This window comes from Motacilla alba, chromosome 1 (genome assembly GCF_015832195.1).
Source record: "Motacilla alba alba isolate MOTALB_02 chromosome 1, Motacilla_alba_V1.0_pri, whole genome shotgun sequence".
Classification (NCBI taxonomy): domain Eukaryota; kingdom Metazoa; phylum Chordata; class Aves; order Passeriformes; family Motacillidae; genus Motacilla; species Motacilla alba.
Window position 1 is genome coordinate 240,456 of NC_052016.1, and position 23,928 is coordinate 264,383.

The 23,928-nt window shown below is 62.4% G+C and overlaps 2 protein-coding genes across 7 annotated transcripts in view; both read right to left on the minus strand.

The window, feature by feature from the left end:
• Positions 1-8,298: 8,298 nt before the first annotated feature.
• On the minus strand, positions 8,299-11,546 carry CHRNA10 (cholinergic receptor nicotinic alpha 10 subunit). 2 transcript variants are annotated; one of them, XM_038141339.1, is made up of 5 exons: positions 10,715-11,546; positions 10,325-10,470; positions 9,901-10,055; positions 9,141-9,673; positions 8,299-9,028 (listed from the first exon to the last, which is right to left on the minus strand). In XM_038141339.1, exons 1-5 carry the CDS (start codon positions 10,773-10,775, stop codon positions 8,553-8,555), a joined length of 1,371 nt encoding a protein of 456 aa, XP_037997267.1. In that variant the 5' UTR covers positions 10,776-11,546; the 3' UTR covers positions 8,299-8,552. The 2 variants fall into 2 exon arrangements, with proteins under 2 accessions (XP_037997267.1, XP_037997274.1); XM_038141346.1 differs by lacking the exons at positions 10,325-10,470; positions 10,715-11,546 and having other exon boundaries at positions 9,141-9,534; positions 9,901-10,314.
• A 449-nt stretch (positions 11,547-11,995) lies between these two features.
• Positions 11,996-23,928, minus strand: part of NUP98 (nucleoporin 98 and 96 precursor) — a 36,800-nt gene continuing 24,867 nt past the window's right edge. For 4 of the 5 annotated variants that reach the window (XM_038140665.1, XM_038140635.1, XM_038140645.1 and 1 more), the window contains 12 exons: positions 23,717-23,867; positions 22,418-22,838; positions 21,374-21,603; positions 20,791-21,060; positions 19,764-19,921; positions 18,352-18,495; positions 16,205-16,347; positions 15,527-15,748; positions 14,377-14,618; positions 13,712-13,866; positions 13,250-13,361; positions 11,996-12,435 (listed from right to left, as the gene is read on the minus strand). In XM_038140665.1, coding sequence (XP_037996593.1) covers positions 12,224-12,435; positions 13,250-13,361; positions 13,712-13,866; positions 14,377-14,618; positions 15,527-15,748; positions 16,205-16,347; positions 18,352-18,495; positions 19,764-19,921; positions 20,791-21,060; positions 21,374-21,603; positions 22,418-22,838; positions 23,717-23,867 — 2,460 coding nt within the window. In that variant the 3' untranslated portion in view covers positions 11,996-12,223. Of the gene's footprint in view, positions 12,436-13,249; positions 13,362-13,711; positions 13,867-14,376; positions 14,619-15,526; positions 15,749-16,204; positions 16,348-18,351; positions 18,496-19,763; positions 19,922-20,014; positions 20,131-20,790; positions 21,061-21,373; positions 21,604-22,417; positions 22,839-23,716; positions 23,868-23,928 lie in introns of those variants that run through there. The other variant, XM_038140675.1, reaches the window with a different exon arrangement.

The window sequence follows — 23,928 nt, forward strand, 5'->3', positions numbered from 1 at the left end:
TGAGCCCTCCCCCTGCAGTCAGGAATTCTCCCCGGGGACTCTGGCTCTTTTGTTCTAATTACATTAATGTCGTAATTAGCTCTCAGCCTGACGAACCCCAAGCACCCTCTGTGCGTGATGCGAGTCTGTGGTTACAAACCCCCTGCCAACGGGGCTGGATTTCTCCCAGGCTCCGTGACTCGCGGTACATCGCGGAATGCCAGGAGGTTTGGGCAGGGAGGGGAGCGCTGGCCGGTGTCTCCAGGCTCCTGCAGGTGCTGGGCTCAAACCCGGCAGTCCCCCATCCCCTCCCTGCAGCGGCCCGGGGTGAGCAGGGACCCAGCGAGGGACTCTGCTCAGACCCCTGGAGTGAACGCTGGGGGTCCGGAGCCCGGGGCAGACCTTGGCTGTGTCTCTCCGGTGCTGAAGCACTTCAGCCTCCCCTGGCTGTTGCTGCTGTGCACAGCAGCCAGGACAGCAGGGATACCCACGGGAGCAGCCCCCTGCCCCCAGCTCACGCCCCCAGCCTCACCAACACCATTCCCGGGCTCCCAGCCCTTCATTCCTGCCGGGCTGCTGAGCCCAGCCCAAACCGACGCGCGGCTCCGCGTCTCCACACCTGCAAAACCCTGAGGTTTGCAGGGAGGCAGGAGAGAGCGGGAGCTGCCAGATGAATATTAAACCCCAAGAGCTGCTCAGCAATATTTTATGCTTTTACTGAGTTTGACGTCTATGCTTGTGAGAAAAAAAAAAAAAAAAAAAAGAAAAAAATGCTGGGCAATGCAAGGACTCCGGGGAATTAGTATCTTCCCCCAGCATAAAAGCCTCGTTTTTTATGGAACACAAATGAGTTCTGTGCAGACAGGGAGGCCTGGGATCACCTTGCTCTGTTTGCCAGCTGATATTTCTAAGTGTCTACAGAAAGTTGGGAGGACCGTGAAGTGATGCATAAAAAAATTGTAATTTTTAAAATGGGGAAATGGATGGGGAAGGGCCCGGGAGTGGGGGAGAGCTCCTTGTTTGCCTGCTGCATTGCGGATGCAGAGTTAGGCATCTCCATTAGGCTTTGCTGCCATAAATTAAGAAGCATCAAGCACACAGAGACGAAAAGGCAAGGAAAGAAGTCAGAGCTCTTACAGCTCCAAGCCAGGGCTCCGGGAGAGTTCCCGGGCAGAGCCCACAGCTTCAGTGGGGGCTGAACCTGGGGCCAAGGGCTGCCCTCACCCCAGAGCAGGAGGGGTTTCAGGGGCCTTGGCAATGGGGCAGAGCCCAAAATCCATTGTGAGACACCCAGCCTAAAGCTGGGGAAGTTCCCAACTTCGTGGGGAAAAGCACAGATTCCAAAGGGGGAAGTCCCACCGAGCATCCCTGCCCAGAGGAAAGGAGGAGCAGGTCCCAGGGCAGCTCTCGGGATGTCACCTGGGCGCTGGCTCCAGGCACACATCGCCAGGCTTAGCTGGGGCTCCTGCCCGTGCCAGGTGTCCCTGGGACTGCGGGGACAGCTCCCACCTTCCCTGAGAGCCCGGCAGCTTTCCCTTCCCTGGATCCCCACCGTGCCCAGGCGGCCTCTGCCTGCCGAGCACCCGCAGCAGCAGAGGATGCCACGGCAGCTGGGCTGGGATGGACGCTGTGGGTACATCCTGACAGACAGACAGACAGACAGACAGACAGACAGGGTCATGTCCTGGGCAGCTTTCAACTTCGGGATGATTTCCCCAGGAGTGAGTTGAAGCTACCAGGCAGGAGATAGCCAGTCTTGAGAGCAGCAGGAGCACACAAAGATGCCCAGAGCCACGGGCCTTGGAGAGAAAAGTCTGGAAAGGCTGGAAGGGCTGGTAAGGGTGGAAAGGCTGGAAAGGCTGGAAAGGCTCTCCGTGCTGGGAAAGCTGTGATGAAGCTCAAGCCTCCCATGGACACGTCCCACACAGCTGGAGATGGAAGAACTCCCACCTTCCAGAAATGTCCAGTTCTGCTCCTGCAGGAGAGCCCTGGGTGGGCTGGAGCGTGTCCAGAGCAGGGAAGGGAGCTGGGAAAGGGCTGGAGAATTCCTGAGGGAGCTGGGAAGGGGCTGAGCCTGGAGCAAAGGAGGCTCAGGGGGCCCTTGTGGCTCTGCACAAGTCCCTGCCAGGAGGGGACAGCCGGGGGGGTCGGGCTGTGCTGCCAGGGAACAGGGACAGGAGCAGAGGGAACGGCCTCAGGCTGGGCCAGGGCAGGCTCAGCTTGGCCAGCAGCAGGAATTTGCCCAGGGAAAGGGTGCTCAGGCCTTGGCAGGGGCTGCCCAGGCAGCTTTGCAGTGCCCATCCCTGCAGGTGTCCCCTGTGAAACCCCCATGTGCCCCGTGCCCACGGCGAGCGCTGCTCGGGGGCCGGGAGCGCGGGGAGGGATGGGAGAGGTTTGGGGGGTTCAGGGAAGGTTCGGGAGTTTTGGGGGTCCAGGGAAGGTTCGGGGAGTTTGGGGGGGGGCGGGGCGCGCTCCCGACGGCCCCGCTGCGGCCGCGCCACCAGCGCCCTCCGGCGGCGCCGCGCGGAACTGCAGCAGCCGCGCCACCCCCGGCACCGGCACCGGGGCTCGAGTGCCGGGAACAGAACCGGAACCGGCACCGGGGCTCGAGTGCCGGGAACAGAACCGGCACCGGGGCTCGAGTGCCGGGAACAGAACCGGAACCGGCACCGGGGCTCGAGTGCCGGGAACAGAACCGGAACCGGCACTGGGGATCGAGTGCCGGGAACAGAACCGGCACTGGGGATCGAGTGCGGGGAACAGAACCGGAACCGGCACCGGGGCTCGAGTGCCGGGAACAGAACCAGAACCGGCACCGGGGCTCGAGTGCCGGGAACAGAACCGGAACCGGCACCGGGGCTCGAGTGCCGGGAACAGAACCAGAACCGGCACCGGGGCTCGAGTGCCGGGAACAGAACCGGAACCGGCACCGGGGCTCGAGTGTCGGGAACAGAACCAGAACCGGCACTGGGGATCGAGTGCCGGGAACAGAACCGGCACCGGGTTCGAGTCCCCTGTCCCTCCCCTGCCACCCCGCAGCCTTGCGCAGCCCGGCACGGGCACAGGGATGCACCTGCCCCCCCTGAGCTGCTCCTGCCCTTCCCGGGCCGTGGACTGACGGGATGAGCTGGCAGCCGGCTTCCCCAGCAGTCCAAGAGGCTGTGGATTGAGGATGGCCTGGGTTATCAGCTGGGTTTATTGCTGTGGACTTGCCTCAGAGGCTGCCTGAGGGGATGGTCGGTGTGTTAGAAAAGGAATAAAGAGGAAAAGTTGATGGGATGGGAAATTCAGCCTCTACCTCCCCTGGCTCAGCTTCATGGGCCTGCCTCAGGTGGCACTTTGAAGAGGCCTGCAGGAGAGATGGAGAATTAGGGATGGAGAGATGGGACAAGGGAATGGCTGCCAGTGCCAGAGGGCAGGGCTGGGTGGGATCTTGGCAATGAGGAATTGTTCCCTGGCAGGGTGGGCAGGGGCTGGGATGGAATTCCATCCCTGGATCCCTGGCAGTGCCCAAGGCCAGGCTGGACCCTGGGGCCGGAGCAGCCTGGCACAGGGGAAGGTGTCCCTGCCATGGCAGGGGTGGCACTGGCTGGGCTTTTGGAGGTCCTTTCCTGGTGGAAGGGTTCTGTAGTTCTGTGACCAGTCTGGGCCCCGGGCGCTCTCCTGCCCGGGAGATCAGCAGCTCCAGCTGGCAGTGAGAGTTTCAGCTGTCACAGAGCCCTGAGGAGCTGCCCCGATGGCCTGGCCTGCACAGAACCCCGGGCTCTCCTGCCTGGCACAGCACAGCACAGCGTCAGTCTGGGTTTCCTCACCACCTTTCAGCCCTTGCGTTCAGCGGGAGGCGGGAGAGCTGGGCTTTGTTGGGAACCTGTCCCTGCCCGGCTGCAGTGACACCCAGACAGCCACGGTCAGCAGGGACACCCGGCTGGAGTGTGGCGCTGCCCTGAGCTCCTGGACAGCGCCCTGCAGGAAACCAGAGTGGGTTTTAGTCCAGCTCTTAGCTCAGGACTCCGCACACCGAGAGCTGCTGCCATGAATGATGGCACAGTTCCTCTGGGGAGTGCCAGGTGTGACCAGCTCCCACCCCACAGGGAAGTTGTGGCATGGAGCTTCCAGTGTGGCATCACTGTGTAATCACGGAGTGGTTTGGGCTGGGGGGGACCTTCAGAGTCATCTCATTCCAGTCCCCCTGCCATGGGTAGGAGCACCTTCCCGCATCCCTGTGGGGATGGGGGGCAGAATTGAAGTGGTAAAAGTCAGAAACTCCTGGGTTCTGATAATTTATTGACTAGAAATGAATTCCAAGGCTCTCGGAGGGCAGTGTCCCCTCAGTCGATGTACCTGACTGTCACCAGGGGGCTGGCGAAGCGGACGTGGCGGCTGCGGCGGCGCTGCCCGTGCCGTGTCCACCAGCCCACCACCAGCTGCCTCAGGGAGGAGCAGAGCTCCAGGAGGCCACATCCTGCCGCCCTGCCCCTCTCCTCGGGCACCTGCTGCCGGGGCCTGGGCACCGACAGGGACCCCCTGCCCCGAGCAGCGCCGGCGGTCCTGCCCAGCCCCGGCGAGCTGCTGCTGTTCCTTGGTGCCACGGGGCCACAGCTCTGCGCTTCTGCAGGGGGCAGGAACCACTCCTTGGCCGCGGGGCTGCTGCCTTGTCCCGGCTCCAGGAATATGCTGCCGCCTCGTCTCTTGGCCTTGCCTCTGTCCTGTCTGGCCTCGCCGTCCGTGCCCGCCTCGGGCCGCTCCTCCGCGGGGCCCTGCGGCGGCTCCTTGCCCCCCAGCAGCCCCGGCTCCGCGGGCACCTCAGGCTGGCCCGCCCTGCAGCCCCTCGGCATCCTCGGCCAGCGGGGCAGCTGCGCCTCCAGCTCCTTGTGCTGCTGCTCCGAGAGCACCCGGGAGCTTCGGATGGACCTCGGCTGAAAGTCTTGGGGCACCCCATGGCACCATCCCCGGAGCTCCAGGTCACCAGCACAGGCTGGTGAAGAGGCTCCCCAGAGACCTGCAGGATCCCAGCGAGGGGAATCCAACCCTGCTGGGGTGGCAGAGGCTGAGGCTGTTGTCTGCCAGGACACTGCCAGACTGTGGTGCCCAGCACTGTCTGCTCCTGTGGGGCCCCTTTTATAGCCTGGCAGTCTGTCAGAGTGCCCTGTGTGACATCATGGGGGCAGCCAGAGCTCTCTTTGTGACAGCACGGGGCAGTCAGAAATGCCTCGGTGACAGCCAGGAGCCCAGGGCAGAGTCCTCACTGCCTCGGGCACAGGGCTGTGCGCAAGAAACTCGTGAGACAATAGGAACAAATTACAAAACAATTGAAAGGCAAAATACAAACAGAAAAGAGAAGTGATGTGATGGGGGGAGGCTCTCCTGGGCACAGCGAGCCCCAAAGGAGGAGGTTTGGATTCTCAGGGAGGCAAAGGAAGGAGGCAGCAGGAATGGAGAGGGATGGCCTTCGGGAGAAGGGGCAGCAAAGCAGGAGGTGACAAGGATGTCCTTCCTGCAGGGGGAAGATGAGAAGGGCCAAAGCCCCGCTAGACCTTAATGTGGCTACTGCTGTGAAAGAAGTAAAAAACTTACTTACAAATTATACCTTTGCTTTGCTTTGGTTATTGGGGTATTTTTTTGTTTGTTTTTTCTTCACTGCTGAGAGGAAACATTGAGACAAAGAGTGAGGAGAAGTCCGAGGTGCCCAGGGACCAGGCCTGGAGAGCGTGGGTTTGGGGGAGCCAGCTCCTGCCTGGGCAAGCTGCTCCCTTCCAGGCCGGGCTGGGCTGGGCTGGGCTGGGGAGGCGGCAGTGCCGGGCCAGCCGCGGCTGCTCCGCACGGGCACGGGCACGGAGACAGACAGGGGCACGGAGACAGACAGGGGCACGGAGACAGACAGGGGCATGGACATGGACACAGGCATGGACACAGACACAGGCATGGACACGGAGACGGACACAGGCATGGCAGGGACATGGACATGGCAGGGACGCAGGCACGGCAGGGACACGGGCACAGACACGGACATGGGCACAGACATGGGCAGGGGCACGGACACGGACACGGACACGGACACGGACACAGTCATGGGCACAGATTTGGGCATGGACACGAAGAGGGGCTTGGACATGGACACGAACACGGACACGGACACGGGCACAGACACAGACAGAGCCATGGACATGGGCATGGGCACGGCAGGGACACTGGCACAGACACTGGCACTGGCACAGACACTGGCACAGACACGGACACTGGCACGGGCGCGTTCCGTTCCTGCGGCTCCACAGCGGGGGCTCAGCGGCGGCGGCAGCAGCAGGCGGGGAGGCGGCGGCTGCACCAGGCTGCCAGGCTCTCCCCGAGCCGGGCGCGGAGCTTGCCCGGGGCTCGGCCCGGCTCCCGGCCCCGGCCCGCGGGCAGCGGCAGCGGCTGCGGCGCGGGCGGCAGCGCCGGGCCCCACCACGGGTCCGCGCTCGGGATGCCGAACGCCAGCCCCAGCGAGCTGCTGCTGCTGCCGCTGCTGCTGCCCTCCGAGCCCGCGGCCTCGGCCACCCGCACGTCCCGGGGGATGAACCAGGCCAGGGCCGGGCGGCCGCTGCCGCGCTCCGGCTCCGGGGCGCTGCCGCCGCCTCGCCCCGCGGCCCCGGCCCCCTCCTGCCCGGCCGCGCCGCCCGTGCCCGCCTCGGGCCGCTCCTCCCCGGGGCCCTGCGGCGACTCCTTGCCCCCCAGCAGCCCCGGCTCCGCGGGCACCTCGGGCTGGCCCGCCCTGCAGCCCCTCGGCATCCTCGGCCACTGGGGCAGCTGCGCCTCCAGCTCCTTGCGGAGCTCCTCGAAGAGCGCCTGGGAGTCCTGGCAGCTCCGGATGAACCTTGGGAAACGCCTCCTGGAGCTCATGGAACCGCGTGGGGAGCTGCCATGGGGCAGCCCCATCTGTGCTGATCTCCGTGCCCTGCCCACGTTGCTCTGCCCCTCCAGCCGGCCTCTGGCTGCGCTCGGATGCTTTGAGCTCCGACGGATCCTCTGCAAGAACGCGGATGGGTGGGACAGGAGCAGCTCCCCAGAACGCTCCACACTGTCCTGACACACCAACACACCCCAAACCCACACGGCCTGGCCCAGCCCAGCCCAGCCGGCGTATCACAGGCCACCTACCCATAGACGCTTGTCCCGTAGCATGACAATGGCCAGGATGAGCTGCAGCACCACCATCGTGATGGCCACCAGCTCACCCATGGTGAAGATGCTGAGGAAGCCCATGGCGCCGTCCCTGTCACTGGCACAGGCTGCTGAAGAGGTTCCCCAGTGACCTGCGGGGCACCGGGGAAGGGCCCCCAGCCCAGCTGGGGTGGCAGAGGCCCTGGTGACGCCAGTCTGCAGTGTCACAGCATCCCATGGTCCCTTTTATACCCCAGCAGGGGGGCAGAGGCCCCTTTGTGACAGTGCGGGGCAGCGAGAGCCTCCTGTGTGACATCACAGGACAGGCAGAGGCCCCTGTGTGACATCTGAGTGCCACTTGACAAAGGGGACATGCCCACGTGCCAGGCTCTTGAAGCGGAGCCGTGGGGCCACCCAGGAGCACACAGGCGGTGCTGGGCAGCTGCAGCCCCCGTGGCAGCTCCCCACGCAGTTCCAGGAGCTCCAGGAGGCCTTCCCAGGATTCATCCAGAGCTGCTGGGACTTCTCGTTTTCCCCCTGCAGGACTTCAGGACATCCTTATCACCTCCTGCTTTACTGCCCCTTCTTCCAAAGGCCATCTCTCTCCATGTCTGTTGCCTCCATCCTTGCTTCTCTGAGAATCCAAAACTCCTCCTTTGGTGCTCGCTGTGCCCAGGAGAGCCTCCCCCCATCACAACATCCACCAGTCCTGGAGAGTTTATCATCTCCCCTTCCCCTTCCCCTCCCCCTTCCCCTTCCCCTTCCCCTTCCCTTCCCTTCCCTTCCCTTCCCTTCCCTTCCCTTCCCTTCCCTTCCCTTCCCTTCCCTTCCCTTCCCTTCCCTTCCCTTCCCTTCCCTTCCCTTCCCTTCCCTTCCCTTCCCTTCCCTTCCCTTCCCTTCCCTTCCCTTCCCAGGGCTCCCCGAGGGGCCAGGCTGCCACGGGACAGTGGCTGCCACAGGCTGGGCTGGGTGGCACTGATGGACCACGGGACCAGCCCGCCTCGGCCAGGGTGGGCAGCAGCTCCAGGGCTCCCGCTGGGCCCTGCCCTCCTTCCCGTGGGAAGCCCCCACCCCTCTCATGGGGAGCCCCATTCCTCGGCCAGGGCTCAGGGCTGAGCCCCCCATCCCTCCCAGGGCCACCCCCTGTCCCAGGCAGCAGGGGCAGGACACACGTTCCACGGTTTATTGCCGGTTTGGTGCGTTTCCCTGGTGCAGGGTGCCACGGGGGGATGTGGTGCCCACTCTGGTACAGCCAGACAGGGGCTGGGACCCCCCGGCCCTGCAGCTGGGGGTCCCACTCTCAGGCACCTCCCCCCAGTGATGGCGCAGCTCCCGCCCTGCAGCTCTGGGGGGAGCAGGGACATTTGTGTCACCCCCACGAGGCACCCGCAGCCCCCGCCGTCCCTGGGGGTCGCGGTGCTGGGCCCGCAGAGCCATCAGGCAGCGTTGCCCAGGACCAGCACGCTCATGAGGAAGACCATGAGGAAGAAGACCCACATGAAGAAGCGGTCCATCACCTTGGCCACCTTCTTCCACTCGCCGGTGCGGCGCTGGTTGGCGCGGTGGCGCCGGAAGCAGCCGGCGATGTACCCAACGTTCCTCAGCAGGGCGTCGTGGTGGCACAGGCAGTGGTCCCAGGGGCAGCCCCTCACCTCCGTGCCCACCTGCCCCTCCCCGGGGCTCTCGCCCGCTCCCCCGGCATCCCGCCCCCCGCCCAGCGCCCGCCGGGGGCTCTTGCAGCTCTCGCCCACCTCGTAGACGCAGCAGAGCCGGGCCATGTGGTGCAGGATGAGCCGGCGCGCCCAGGGGGGCACGGGCCGGGCCCCCGGCCCGCAGTGGTGCACGTTCATGATGAAGATGGTGAGCGCGGTGGAGGCCGTGATCATGGTCATGGTGGCGATGTAGTACTTGCCTGTGGGGGCAGCGGGCACTGGCAGGGGGCACGGCGGGGTCCCGCTGCCCCCCACGCCAGGCGCTGACCCCGGCCCCGGCACAGAGCCCCCGGCTGGGCGCCCCGGGCTCACCGATGAGCGGGACGCTCTCCGAGGGGGGCATGCTCTCGGCCACCAGCAGCTGGAACACGGTGAGGGCCAGCAGCACCGTCACCCCCAGCGACACCTTCTCCCCCGAGTCGGCCGGCAGGTAGAAGCCCAGGGGCGCCAGGAAGGAGACCATGATGCAGGGCAGCAGCAGGTTGAAGATGTAGAAGGAGGCGCGGCGGCGCAGGAGCAGCGTGTAGGTGACATCGGGGTAGGGCTCGGAGCAGCAGCCGTAGGTGATGACGTTCCTCGTGGCCGGCATGCCCAGCACCTCCCACTCCACGTTCTCCACGAAGTCCGTCAGGTCCCCGGTGTCCAGCTGGTTGCGGAGGTCGATCTGGTTGCCGTTGTGGGTCCAGGAGCCGAAGGTGAGGCGGCACTGCTGCCCGTCGAAGGGGAAGTAGGACACGTCCACCTTGCAGGAGCTCTTGGTGATGGCGGGCGAGTCCCAGGTGATGTGCCCGTCGGAGCGCAGCACCACGTTGGTCTCCATGGAGCCGCCGAAGTGCTCGTCGGCGCTGGGCAGGGAGGGGTGCCCGTGGGGCCACATCCCCTCCCCGTGCCGCTCGCAGCCCCTGGCTGTCCCCTCGGTGCTGGGGTCGGTCCCGGGCACGCCTGGCTGCCCCCACCGCCCATCTCCCTGCACGTCCCCCTCCAGGGCCCTCCTGCCCCCCCCCGAGGCTGGCAGCACCCCCGCAGCCCCCCAGCCCCAGCCGGGCCCCCAGCCCCAGCCGGCACCACGCACTTGTTGTAGAGGATGATGTCCGGCCGCCAGACGTAGCTGCTAGGGATGCGGATGCTGTCGATGCCGCCGTACTCGTCCTTGTCCCAGGCGAGGTGTGCGTCCAGCCAGGTCTGGCGGACCCACAGGTAGGAGGTGAGGACCTGGTTCCTCTCGTCCTGCCGAGGGGAGAGGGTGGGCGTGTGGGCGAATGGACCCCGGGGCCGCCCCACTGCCCCCAGCCCCCAGCCCAGCGGCCTCTCCGGGTGCCCCGCGGAGCTGAGCTGGGTTCGAGGGGGTCCTGCTGCTTTTGGGGGGAGCCGGGCTGTCTGCGAAGCGCTCTGAGCTGGCTCGAGGCCGCCCGGGCTGCTCTGGGGGCGGATCCGGGCTGGTTTCGGGGGTCGGGCGGGGAGCAGGGCGCGGGGCCGGGGCCGTGCCCGGCGCTCACCATGTCGATGATCTGGGCCAAGGTGACCTTGAGGGTGACGTTGAGAGCCCGGTCCGTGTCCTCCACGGGGCGCAGGGCGCTGGAGTAGTTGGCGAAGAGGTCGTGGAGCAGTTTGTAGGCGAACCTTCCCGGCGCGCCCCGGCAGCCTGGGGACAGCGGAGCGGGGCTTGGAGGGGCCGGGGTGCGGCCGGACCCTTCCCGAGGGGTCCCCAGGACCCCGCCGCGGGACCCTCCGGCAGCTGGGACAGGGAGCGCGACGGGACCCCCGTCCCCCCTCAGCGCCAGCCCGAGCCCCCAGCCCCGGGATTCCCTGCGTGCGGGGCGATGCTGCCCCAGGTGCCGGGGCCGCGCCCGGAGCGGGGTCCGCGCCCCTGGAGCCCCCCTGCTCACCCGGGGCCGGGAGGACGCCGGCGAGGCAGAGGGCGAGGCACAGGCGAGCTCCGGGCTCCATCCCGCCGCAGGTGCGGGGACACGGGGGGGCGGGTGACGTCAGGGCGGGGACAGGGCGGGGGGGCACGGTCCCCAAAGCGCCCACGGCCAGGGGTTACGGCGGGCGACCCTAGCGGGTCCCGGCTGGCCGGGGGCAGGGGCTGGGATGGGCTCCGGGCGCAGCCGAGCCCCTTCGGGGATGGGTTTGGGAGGCGCTGGTGGCGCCGCGCCGTGCCTGTCGCTGTCCGAGAGCTGTTCCAGCCCGGGGACACCGCGCCCGCGACACGGGGACACCGCGGAGCCGAGGGCGGCTGGCGCAGCCCCGGAGCGGAGTGGCCGCCCTGCACAGCAAGGGACATCCCGCTCTGCGGGGCGGGGAGAGAGCGGGGAAGGGAAGGGGCAGAGCGCTCCCGTTCCCGTTCGGCGGGAGGAAAACCCGGGAGGCTCCGGGGCAGCGGCGCCGGGCTCGGGGTGCCGGAGCATCCCCAGCTCCGGCCCCGGGGAACCCGCCGGCTCCTCTCCCCCGGCGCTCCTGGCACCTTTCCCACGCCGGGGCTCGGCGGCAGATGCCGAGCGGTTTTGAGGCCGGAGGTTTTGTTTCCAGGCGGTGAATTATTCATCCCAGCCCGGCCCGCCCGGGCCGGGGCCGCTCAGGCCCAATTACAGTAATGGAAGGAGGCGAAGCCGCAGTGACCCGGCCCCTGCGCACAGCCAGTGTCACCTGAACGCGCCAGCGGCCAGGGACAGGGACACCTTCCCCTGTGCCAGGCTGCTCCAGCCCCAGGGTCCAGCCTGGCCTGGGGCACTGCCAGGGATCCAGGGGCAGCCCCAGCTGCTCTGGCAATTCCATCCCAGCCCCTGCCCACCCTGCCAGGGAACAATTCCTCATTGTCAAGATCCCATCCAGCCCTGCCCTCTGGCACTGGCAGCCATTCCCTGGCTCCTGTCCCTGCAGGCCTTGTCCCCAGTCCCTCTGCAGCTCTCCTGGAGCCCCTTTCAGTACCAAAAGGCCACAGCCTGGCTTATCTGGGTTCCGCACACTCCTGGAGATGAGTGATGTTTCCTCCCGAGATTCTGGAGGAGCCTACCCTGATCACCACCGCAGGCAAGGTGGGATTGTATCAGACATTCCGGGGCTGTCCTTACCTCCCACGCACCCAGCCCAACCATCCCGGGGTGACACAGCAAGGACACACACCTCCAACCCCAAAACCCCTGCCTTAAAAGCAAAGGAACCCATGGGAGTACTATAAACATTTTATTTGTGGTTTTCAAAAAGACAGGAAAATAATCTAGAGCATTTATTTATATTTTTTGATAAAAACCTTTCGATACTCCTCATGCATGAAGATCTCCGGCGCGCGCGGGGCGCCGGGCAGGAGCCGCGTGCCAGGGGCGGCTCTGCCTCGGCTGCCCGTGCCATCCCAATCCATGCCGTGCCGTGCCGTGCCAGAGTGAGTCGTGCCGAGCTCAGTGCGCGGCCAGCGCCAGCTCGCGCAGGTAGGCCTGGGTGAGGCCGCGCAGCTCCTCCAGCGCGTAGTCCTCGGGCATGGGCAGGCGGCCGATGTGCGGGGCCAGCAGCCGCAGCGGCACGCGCGGCTCCGCGGGCTCGGGGCCCGCCTCGGGGCCCTGCTGCAGGCTCAGCACCGCCCGCAGCACGTTGGCCACGCGCTTCGCCATGTCTGCAAGAGCGGGGACAGCGCTCGGCGTGTGCTCCGCGCCGGGAGCGCGGCGCAGCACAGCCAGCCGGGGCGGGGGCGGCTCGGCAGGGAAGGATGTGCCATCCTCTGCCTGCTCCCTCCCGCAGCACGGGCACTGCAGCCACAGCGGGAGAGCAAACAGGCTGGGCCAGGGGAGGTTTAGGGTGGATATTGGGGAAAATTCTTCCCTCAAAGGGCTGAGGAGGCTCAGCCTGCAGAAAAGGAGGCCCAGGGGGGTCAGGCTCTGCTCCCAGGAACAGGGACAGGAGGAGAAGGAACGGCTTCAGGCTGGGCCAGGGGAGGTTTAGGGTGGATATTGGGGAAAATTCTTCTCTCAAAGGGCTGAGGAGGCTCAGCCTGCAGAAGAGGAGCCCTGAGGGGGGACCTTCTCATGCTCCTCAACTCCTTGGCAGGAAGGGGCAGCTGGGGGGGCTCGGGCTCTGCTCCCAGGGAACGGGGACAGGACAAGGGAGAACTGGCTCAGGCTGGGCCAGGGGAGGCTCAGCTTGGATACTGAGAAAATTCCTTCTCAGACAGGGCTGTGCAGCCCTGGCACAGCCGCCCAGGGAGGTGGTGGAGTCCCCATCCCTGGAGGGATTTCCCAGCCCTGTGGATGTGACACTTGGGGACATGGGTCACTGGTGGCCTTGGCAGTGCTGGGGAACGGCTGAACTCAATCTGAAAGGTCTTTTCCAACCTAAATGGTTCTGTGAGCTGGGGATACAGCTGCTGCCCAGGTGTCAGCCAGTGTGGAACTGGCTGTCCCAGGGAGCTGCTGGCCAGGGTGTCACCATACCTGACTGAGCCAGGCGGTCCTTGGCCGTGTGGCACTGCAGCTGCTCTATCCTGTTGCACAGGGACGTCACTTTGGTGTGTAACCGCTCCAGCTCGTAGGTGGAAACATCCAGCTGGAAGCAAACACGGGTCAGCTCCAAGGCCAAACCACCCACCAGTGACACTACACCAAAACCTGCCTGAATTCACACCAGAGCAGGCAAAGGGGAAGCCTGGGCAGGAAACTGGGGTAATGGACATGGAGACGGCTGGGTTTGTCCCGTCCCTTTCACTTGTCACTGTCACACACCCACAGGGCACAGCCCACCCCTTGCTGTGACAGCAAAGCCCGGTTTTAGAGATGCCCCATGTTCTGTTTGAAGTGCCTGCCAAAGAGAAGCACCAACTGCCCCTCAAGAGCCAGTGAGAGCTCCAACGCAGAGCCCGGGGAGCTGCCCAGGCTCGGGGAAGGGGCTGGCCATACCTGCTGAATCCTGTCCAGCATCTCGTTGACACGGATGTAGTCGAGGTAGACCAGCCCCGCCAGCTCCCAGTCCTGGATGAGAGCGCTGCGCTCCGGGGGCGCCAGGTCCTCCAGGAATCCCTTCAGGTACTTGTAGTTCTCGTTGATAATTGCATCTGGAGAGAACTGGAGTTAGGAACAGAGGCCACCACAGAGCAGGGACACACACAGAGCAGGGAACAGAAGGCCACTGCCGCCCCTGTCCCTGTGCTCCAGCAAGGTGGGGCAGTGCAGCAGGGAAAGCACTGCCCTGCTTCCCTGTTTGCCCAGGAAAAGCACCATGCCAGGTATCCAGGGAGAGCTGGTTTGGAACTGCCAGGCCCTCTGTGCTAACTGCTGCTACAAACCCAGCCTGGTCCCTTCACTGGCCACCCCACGGCTTGGAATCACTGTGTCACTCACTGGACCTTAAATACCATCAATCCCACCCCCTTCCACTTGTCCCCAGCTCTCCTGGAGCCCCTTTAGGCGCTGGAGGGGGCTCTGAGCTCTCCCTGGAGCTTCTCCTCTCCAGGTGAGCATCCCCAGCTGTGCCAGCCTGGCTCCAGAGCAGAGGGGATCCCACTCCTACTCCTGCCATGCCTTTGTGTGCTGCTCAAGGGCGCAAGGGGAGCAGCAAGACCCACCTGAGGCCAAGTGCCTGACCACCAGCTTGTGGCACTGGTTCCAGTGGCCAGCCTTGAAGAGGAAAAGGGCCTCTTTGTGCTTGTCGCCCTCCATCCTGGCCCGCACGGCCTTGGCCTCGTGGATCCAGCGTGGGGGGACGCAGAGGCGCTGTGTCAGGAAGCTCTCCTTGGCCCAGGACTCGGGGCTCTCGGCGAGCGCGCAGTGCCGGCTCAGCAGCTCCCGCACGGCCTTCTCCCGCACGCTGGGGACACAGGGCAGCCTGTCACTGCCCGCCTGCCACCCGCAAGGACACCGCAGGAGATGGGCTGCATGGCCCCTGCCACCCACCCCACCCCAGTCTGGGATTCTGGGATCTTCCCGAGTGGCACAAAGACCTCCGGGAGCACAGCTCCATGTGGGAGACGCCACTGCAACCACAGGTCTTTAGGACTGACCCCAAGTTATTGCAAGGCCCAGGACAGTCACACAGGGTCACTCAGGGTGTGTCCAGCCCAGGACAGCCACCCAGGGTCACTCAGGATGTGTCCAGGCCCAGAACAGCCACCCAGGGTCACTCACAGCCATGTCCAGCCCAGGACAGTCACCCAGGGTCACTCACAGCCATGTCCAGCCCAGGACAGCCACCCAGGGTCGCTCACAGCCATGTCCAGCCCAGGACAGCCACCCAGGGTCACTCAGGGTGTGACCAGCCCAGGACAGCCACCCAGGGTCACTCACAGCCATGTCCAGCCCAGGACAGTCACCCAGGGTCACTCACAGCCATGTCCAGCCCAGGACAGCCACCCAGGGTCACTCAGGGTGTGACCAGCCCAGGACAGCCACCCAGGGTCACTCAGGGTGTGTCCAGCCCAGGACAGCCACCCAGGGTCACTCAGGGTGTGTCCAGCCCAGGACAGCCACACAGGGTCACTCAGGGTGTGACCAGCCCAGGACAGCCACCCAGGGTCACTCAGGGTGTGACCAGCCCAGGACAGCCACCCAGGGTCACTCACTACGTGTCCAGCCCAGGACAGCCACACAGGGTCACTCACTGCGTGTCCAGCCCAGGACAGCCACCCAGGGTCACTCAGGGTGTGACCAGCCCAGGACAGTCACCCAGGGTCACTCACAGCTGTGTCCAGCCCAGGACAGCCACCCAGGGTCACTCACTGCGTGTCCGGCTCGTGCAGCATGACGAACACAGCCCACTCCCACAGCCCCTCGCTCTCCAGCTGGGCAGCATAGCTGGTGTTGAGCACTCCCCAGCTCTGCTGGGACAGGTGGCAGTAGTTCAGGGCCCGGAGCACCTCCCACAGGTGCCAGCTGAGGCGGAAATCCAGCGGGTCTGAGGTGACACTCCTGGGGTCCAGCAGCTGGTCCAGCTCATAGGACCTGCAGAGGAAAACTGCTAATTGGGAGAGCTGATTGTGCCCACAAAATCACACCCAGTCCCCTCCCTTCACCCACCTCCACGTGTGTGATTTACATCGGTGGGGGGTTTGGTTTGCTTTTTTAAGAAGAAAATCAACAGTATTTACTGCCAATCCCTTATAGTCTGCACCCAGACTGTCACCCCTTTTCCTCTGTAGGTGCTCCCCTGCAGATTTGTCAGTGCCTTCAAAAAAGGCAGCTACAGAGAAGCCTTCCTGCTCTCTTCAGACACAGAAGGCACCTAAAACCCCACAAACAGCCCCAGGTGACACCACCTTCTGTCAGGGGTACACGTGGGGCTGATCCTGGACTGCTCCAAGAGGTTCAGGCTGATTTCACACCCCTGGCTGGTGAACTCAGGCACTCACTGACTGATCATGACTTTTCTAAATATTATTGAACTCTCTGCCCACTTACCTGTCACTGTAGAGCTTCAACAAATGGAAGCAGACATCTCTCAGGGGCCTTCCTCCATTGTCATCTTCCTCAATGACACACCCAGAGTCCTCCAGGTAAGGAGGCAGAGGACAGCAGGCGTATTTTTCACACTCTGAGGTGTTCTAGGGAGATAGTTCTAACAGTAAGTTTGAAGATCATATTCTGAACAAAACTGAATTCCACAACTCAGCAGGCTCAGGAAACTCTGCCCCTGCAGCTGGAGCCTCCCCAGAACCATGGACCAACATGAAAAACCTGAACCCAAAATGCTGGGGCAGGTTCATGTCTCACACTGAGCTCTTAAAAACCCCTGCTGACAGGCACAGCCAGCTCTCACACACAGCTGTGTGACAGTCACACGGGTGGCTCTGGAGGCACAGCCAGCTGTGACACACAGCTGTGTGACAGTCACACGGGTGGCTCTGGAGGCACAGCCAGCTCTCACACACAGCTGTGTGACAGTCACACAGGTGGCTCTGGAGGCACAGCCAGCTCTCACACACAGCTGTGTGACAGTCACACGGGTGGCTCTGGAGGCACAGCCAGCTCTCACACACAGCTGTGTGACAGTCACACGGGTGGCTCTGGAGGCACAGCCAGCTCACACACAGCTGTGTGACAGTCACACGGGTGGCTCTGGAGGCACAGCCAGCTCTGAGACACAGCTGTGTGACAGTCACATGGGTGGCACTGGAGGCACAGCCAGCTGTGACACACAGCTGTGTGACAGTCACACGGGTGGCTCTGGAGGCACAGCCAGCTGTGACACACAGCTGTGTGACAGTCACACAGGTGGCTCTGGAGGCACAGCCAGCTCTCACACACAGCTGTGTGACAGTCACACGGGTGGCTCTGGAGGCACAGCCAGCTGTGACACACAGCTGTGTGACAGTCACACAGGTGGCTCTGGAGGCACAGCCAGCTCACACACACAGCTGTGTGACAGTCACACGGGTGGCTCTGGAGGCACAGCCAGCTGTGACACACAGCTGTGTGACAGTCACACAGGTGGCTCTGGAGGCACAGCCAGCTGTGACACACAGCTGTGTGACAGTCACACAGGTGGCTCTGGAGGCACAGCCAGCTGTGACACACAGCTGTGTGACAGTCACACAGGTGGCTCTGGAGGCACAGCCAGCTCTCACACACAGCCTGTATGCCCAAAGGCTTTCACAGCTGGAAAACCACGTGGGCCTTGATGGAATGAAGTGGGTGCATCCCAGGGAGCCTTTTCTCTGCAGCCACGAGCAGCACAGGACACACTGAGTCAGTCAGAACAACCCGCTGAGAGCTTTCCTGCAGCGGGGTGCTCACAAGTGCTCAGCACTGTGCACACTGAACACTGAAGCAAACACCAGGGACAAGTTTCCAGAGCTGCTGCTGTGCTGAGGCTGCCCTGAGGATGGAGGGCTGAGCTGGCTTTGGTTAATGATTAAACATGTTTTTCAGCAGAACCCTTTGTCCTGCTGCACACAGAGCCGAGAGCTCTGCAGAGAGACACAGGGCTCTGCATAATGCATGGAGCCACGGGGCGTGGGACAGTGTCTGGGGGGCACACATGGGGTGTGGGACAGTGGCTGGGGGCACACACGGGGTGTGGGGCACCATGGGCTGCTGGACAAGGCAGCTGAGGAACAATGACCCCAGTGGCAGAACAGGCTGCCTGCCTCCAAAGGGCTTTCCTGCTGTTTGCCACTGTCCCTCATCCTGATTCTGTCCAGCTGTCACACAGCTAGACAAAACCTGGAAACGCTCCATAAATGGGTTTTCTCCACAGAACTTGTGATTCTGTAGAATCACAGAATGGTTTGGGCTGGAAAGGACCTGTAAGATCATCCAATTCCACCCCCTACCATAGGGACACCTTCCAGCGTCCCAGGCTGCTCCAAGCCCTGTCCACCCTGGTCTGGGATGCTTTTAGGGATCCAGGGCTGCCCACCCTCCCAGGCAGGAATTCCTTCCCAATATCCCACCTAACAATGCCCTCTGGCAGTGGGAAGCCATTCCCTCTCATCCCACACTCAATCCCACATTCAGCAACTCCTGGCTGCTCACAAGAGCCTCTGCAGCACCAGCAGGCAGGAGCAGCCTGCAGGGCTCCTTCAGGGCAGGAGGGAGTGACCCACCTGAAAGGCTGACTCGTACATGGCCAGAGCCCTGGAGATGGAGGCCGTGGGGGGCAGCAGGTACCACAGGTGCACGGCCACGCAGCGCTTCCAGTCCAGCAGCGAGCACACGTTGACACTGATCCTCTCGGAGAGCTGCCACACCTGCAGCAACAACCTGCTCAGCCACACCTGGGGCCACAACCCTGCTGGGCCACACACCCTGCTCGGCCACCCCTGGAGCCACACACCCTGCTCGGCCACCCCTGGAGCCAGGTGTGCAGCAGCAGGAGGTGGCTCTGGGACAGGAGCCCCAGCCTGCAGTGCCTGTGGCTGCGTGGCATGGCTCAGCAGAGGGGGTGGGGGTGATTGGGAGGGAAAGAAAGGAAAGTTTCCCTAAAGTAACCATCTTTTTCTTAAAAGTTAATGATTTCTCCTTGGAGTTTCCAACAGGCACAGCACCCCCTACACTACCTCGTACGGAGCCAGTCACAGCCAACCACACTGCCACAGGTGGCAGAGAACCTTCCCTGCTGAAGGAACCTTCTCCTGACTCAGTTTTGTCATAAACTGTGCTAAGAAAACCCCACATCCCTCCTGCCAGCTCTAAGATGCTCCAGAAAATCTGTTTGGACACTGGGTGCTCAGAATTGTTTGCATTTTGAAAATTGTCTTATGGGCGCTTTTGATTGTTTGTGTCACTTTGTGTTGATCCAGCTGATCCTTCAGAAAAGCTTTCTTAATAATATCAAAAGGGGGAGTTGTGGAGACCCTGAGGGGCATTCCCCGGGTTAGGGAGACACAAGAAGCTTCCCTCAAAAGCTGTTTGACCTAACTGGCTCCTTCCCTTGCTCCTATGTCCCTGAGCCACCCCCTCCCCATTCCCCCACTGGCCTTCCTCTTTGTACTGCCCCGATGCCACCTTGCAGCCCCTGCCTCTGGAGGCACAGGCACCTGGGCTCTGCCCATGACTGTGCCCTAGGACCCTGAACAGCTCACCGTGTGGCTGAACAAAACATCTGTGGACACCATGCAAAGGCCCTTTCTGCTTTTGTTGTATTGCACTAAACAGTTACTTAGCTGTTTGCACTGTTCACATGGTTTGTATCCCATGGCCACATGGTCTTCCCCTTTTTCCCCACCCGAGTGTCAGTGTGGTCTCTCCCTAGTTTACCTCTCCTCAGTGGGTATAGTCCCTCTCCAGCCCCCTTCCCAGCTCTTAAACCCCCTGGAGGCAGCTGGCCTGGCCTCTTTTCTACCTCAGAAATAAATGCAGGACACTTGTCCCCACGTGGAGAAGAGCGCTTCTATCTCTTGCCTTTGTCCCTGTGAGATGGCGTGGGCAGGACCCCAGCAGCCCATCCAGCCAGGGATTCTGACAGGCCCCCTGCCCCTGAGCGTGGTGGCAGCCGTGCCCGCGGGGCTGTCCTTACCGGCTTGCCGGCCAGCAGGGCGAAGAGGCGCAGCCGCTCCTCCTGGATGAAGCGGTCGCTGTGCAGGCGGTGCCAGTCCACCAGCTGCAGGGTCAGCAGCTCCCGCACGGGCTGGCTGCCGGCCAGCTGTGACAGCAGCAGCGCCAGCCGGTGGTCACCTGCAGGGACACCCGTCAGCTGCGCACCGCACGGGCTTTGGGCGGGGAGGGATCCTAACGCTCGTCCCCTTCCAGCCCCGGCCCATGGCAGGGACACCTTCCGCTGGATCAGCTGCTCCAAGCCCCATCCACTGGGGGATGGAGCACTTCCAGGAACGGGGAGGCCACAACTCCAGTATTTCTTATGAAATAAACCACTCCATAAACGCCTGGTGTTACAGACAGGGATAAAACCTGCCATAAGGCTCTGAAAATACATGTTTTTAACCCAAATATAAAATGTCTGAACAGAAGCTCAATTAGAAAGATAATTCATTAAAAATTCAAAGGAGTGACTGTGAAAACTCCCAGTTCCAAATGCACTCCAGCAGCACTTCCTGACTGGAATCACTTCAGAGTGAAGGGGACCAGGGAGTCCAGCAGCAGCCCCTACCCAATCTTCAAGGCCAGGCTGGACGGGGCTTGGAGCAAGCGGGGATAGTGGAAGGAGTCCCTGCCTGTGGTGGGCGTGGGACTGGATGGGCTTTAAAGTCCCTTCCAGTCCAGCCCATTCCATGATTTTGTGGTCACTGACAAGGGAACATTTCACATGCAGAACAACCAGTGACAATGAGCTCTCTAAGTTTCAACGCTCTTTGTGCATGTCCTCTCTCTCTCTACACAAAAGCTGCGATTTAGGAACCTTACAGAATCACAGAATATCCTGAGCTGAAAGGACCCCCAGGGATCCCCCAGTGCCACCCCTGCCCTGCCCAAACCCCCACCAACCCCAGCCTGGGCATCCCTGGTGTCCAAAGGCTCCTGGAGCTCTGGCAGCCTCGGGGCCGCACCCATTCCCTGGGCAGTGCCCAGCAGCCCGGGGTGCTCACCTGCCTGCTGTGCCAGCCTGCAGGCCTCGCCGATCCTCTTGCCCGTGAGGCAGCTGAACACGGCCTCGACGTGGCTGCCGTGCCGGGCCAGGGCCACCTCCTCCTCGATGCGCCCGGCCGCCGTCTCCGAGAGCCACCGCGAGAACGCCCGGCGCCGCTCCAGCGCCAGCACGTACTCGCTGGGCTCCTCCAGGCTGGCCTCCAGCTCCTTCAGCTTGCCCCAGATGGCCTCACACAAGGTCCAGGCCAAGCACCAGTGCTTCACAACGGCTGTGGGGACACACACCCGGCGTCAGGAGTGGGAGCACAGGACTCAGAGGGGCTCATGTGAGGGTAACTCTGGAGGGTTCGCTGCCCCCACCCTGGAGGGCTCACTGGCCCCGAGGGTTCACTGCCCCCACTGTGTTTGGCAGGGGCTGCCCAGGCAGCTTTGCAGTGCCCATCCCTGCAGGTGTCCCCTGCAGGTGGCACTGAGTGCTCTGGGCTGGGGACAAGGTGGCTGTGGGGCACAGCTGGCACTGCGTGGGCTGGCAGGGCTGTGCCAGCCCAAACCATTGTGTGAGAAGGATGGTTCTACACTCACTCTCTGCCACAGTGGGGTCCTCAGATGCTCTCCTGGCCCAGTCAGCATAGTCATGGATAGCAGAGACTCCGGGGTTGGGGGCCAGGAGAGGACAGGGCTCATCCATATGGACAGTGCTGTGCTTCAGCTTTATCTCCAGAGGGGTGAGATACAGCTCCTTGTCTCTGTCCATCTTCCACTGTTCCAAACTCAATTTTTCCACGTGAACTTTGAAAGGAGATTCTGTGAGTCTGGAGGAAAAGAGGAGATAGACCAAGTAGCAAAAGTTCTGCAGGTTCTCCATGCAAGTAGAGCTGCTGCTCATCCTGCAGCTTGTCCTAATTAACACTGCAGTAAAACATGACCCAAGGCAGGAAGATCCTGGTGAGAGCCTGGGATCTGGAGCCAGGATTTGGGACCCTGAACAACCTGCGGTAGTGGAAGGTCCCTGGCCAGAGCAGCGGGTTGGAACAAGATGGTCTTTAAGTGTCTGATCCCAAAACCTTTTGTGATTTGGTGAATAAACTATGACTCACTGAACTCTGCAGAGGCAGTAAGCATGCCTTCACCCCAGCTCATTCCTCAGCACTTCGCATTTGCTAGAGAACATCCAGACAAGCTTTCTGGAGCACTTAAAAGGTGGGACTGGGCTATATTCCAGTCTAGGTGAGGTATGGAGACCCTAAAGGCCCATGTGCTGCTGGATGCACAGGCAGTATGAAGGTGTCTGGCAATTGAGAAGCTGAACTAGAACGCCCTCAGCTAGGGCAGATGTCCTCAGGGAGAGCCAAGAGATTGGAAGTTCCTGGACAACAACTTAGAATCTTCTCTTTAACCTTGTGCTGGGTGACAGTGTTATTTGTTTGATAAAAAAGAAAACCCAAATCCTCTTACTATGCTATTGCAGGATTTGACAGAGATATTTTTGTGAAGAAGGGCCACGAAGCAGATCTCCATGGCTAACACCATCCTGCACGTCAGAAGGAACAGCGACCTGCAGCCAGGACTCTGCCAGCCATGGAGGGCGAGCCTGTCCCATCCCTCCTGAAGGAAAGCACTACTCACGATTTGGGAGCCACGGGAGTGGGCAGGAACCCGTACTCCACGGGCTCCAGCTGAGCATCTTCCACGTCACTCGAGCCGCTCAGCTGATCCCCACAGTTGACCAGCGTCCAGTTGGGTCCCCAGCCCACGCGGAAGGAGCGGCCCATGAAGAGTCCCATGTCCATCAGGAGATTCCCTTTCCCGTAGGTGATGGACCTCTCCAGAGGGACCAGCCCGCGCTGCCTGCGGGCCCCCACGGTCTTCACCTGCACCTCGGGCACGGCCGCGGGCACGGCGAACGCCGCGGCCAGCGGCGACGCTGCCGGCCACGGCGCAGCACAGGGGCCGCTGCCCAAAGTCCTGGGGCCCTTGGCGTCTGCCACGGCAGCGCTCGGCGACTGGGAAAGGACACTGGCAAACTTGGATTGCAGCAGCCCAGCAGCTGGTAGGGAGAAGCAGGAAGAACGGTTCAGTGGAAGGGCATCTGTATTTCAGAGGGCATTTCTGGGCTTTGAAGGGATTTCAGGCATTCCCAGAACAGCCAGTGACAAATGTTTGGATGGTGTGATGGGAACAGGGAGCTAAGCGTGACTGCGTGCAGTGCTGAGTCCCACTGACCCTCCAGCACTGCCCTCAGGAACACATGGGGCCCTCCCAGGAAAGGGAAAGGCACAGCCCCAGCCCAAACTGGGCCATCCCCAAAGGAATCCCTGATTTAATGTTGGAATCACGACATCAGAACAGAAGTGGGGTGGCACACGGATCAGCAGGGCTCACACACACCTCAGGGCTGTCCCTGCCAGTCCCGTGGGCTTTGAACTGATTAACAGATCTGAATTACTGGGTTTCCTCCATCAGGAGTACCTCCCTGCTCGTTCCCAGAGGATTCCTCAATACCCCTACAGAAAGCACCACTTAGTGGGTGCACTGGGTCAAGGGGCGAGGTCTGGGCAGTGGGGGAATCTGGGGGGCTGCCCTGTGCAGGGCACAGCTGGTGCCCACAGCAGAGCCACCACAGGCCAGCTCCAAACCAAGCTGCAATGTTGGTGCCTCTGGGAGATCTTAGAAGGGGAAAAAACCCACATAAGCAGAAAAAAAAAAAAAAAGAGAAAGAAAAGAAGGTGAAAAGATCAGTGCAAGCATCAGAGGAGGTGAGGAGGTGCTCCAGGCACTGGAGCACTCAGGGCAGGGCTCGTGCTGGAGCAGGGAATGAACAGAGGAGGAAGGAGTGGCAGGAAGGAACTGCTGCAGACCCCCGGATTTTGCCTCTTCATGTTAAAATTCACCTTTCTTCACACAATCTGTGGTTTCTCACCATACCTGAGTGTCTTTTCTGTCCTTGTGATTTTGAAATGGGAAGCCTTGGGGAGCAGATCTCTTGGGAAGTGTCCATCTTGACAGGCTGCTTCCCAGGATAATCCAGGATCAAATCCAGGTCGTCGTCATCAGCAAGCAAGGAAGCTTTCATGATCTGAGGATGTGGGAAGCCAAGGCAGAACATCAGCAGTCCCTCCCCCAGCTGCAGCTCACTA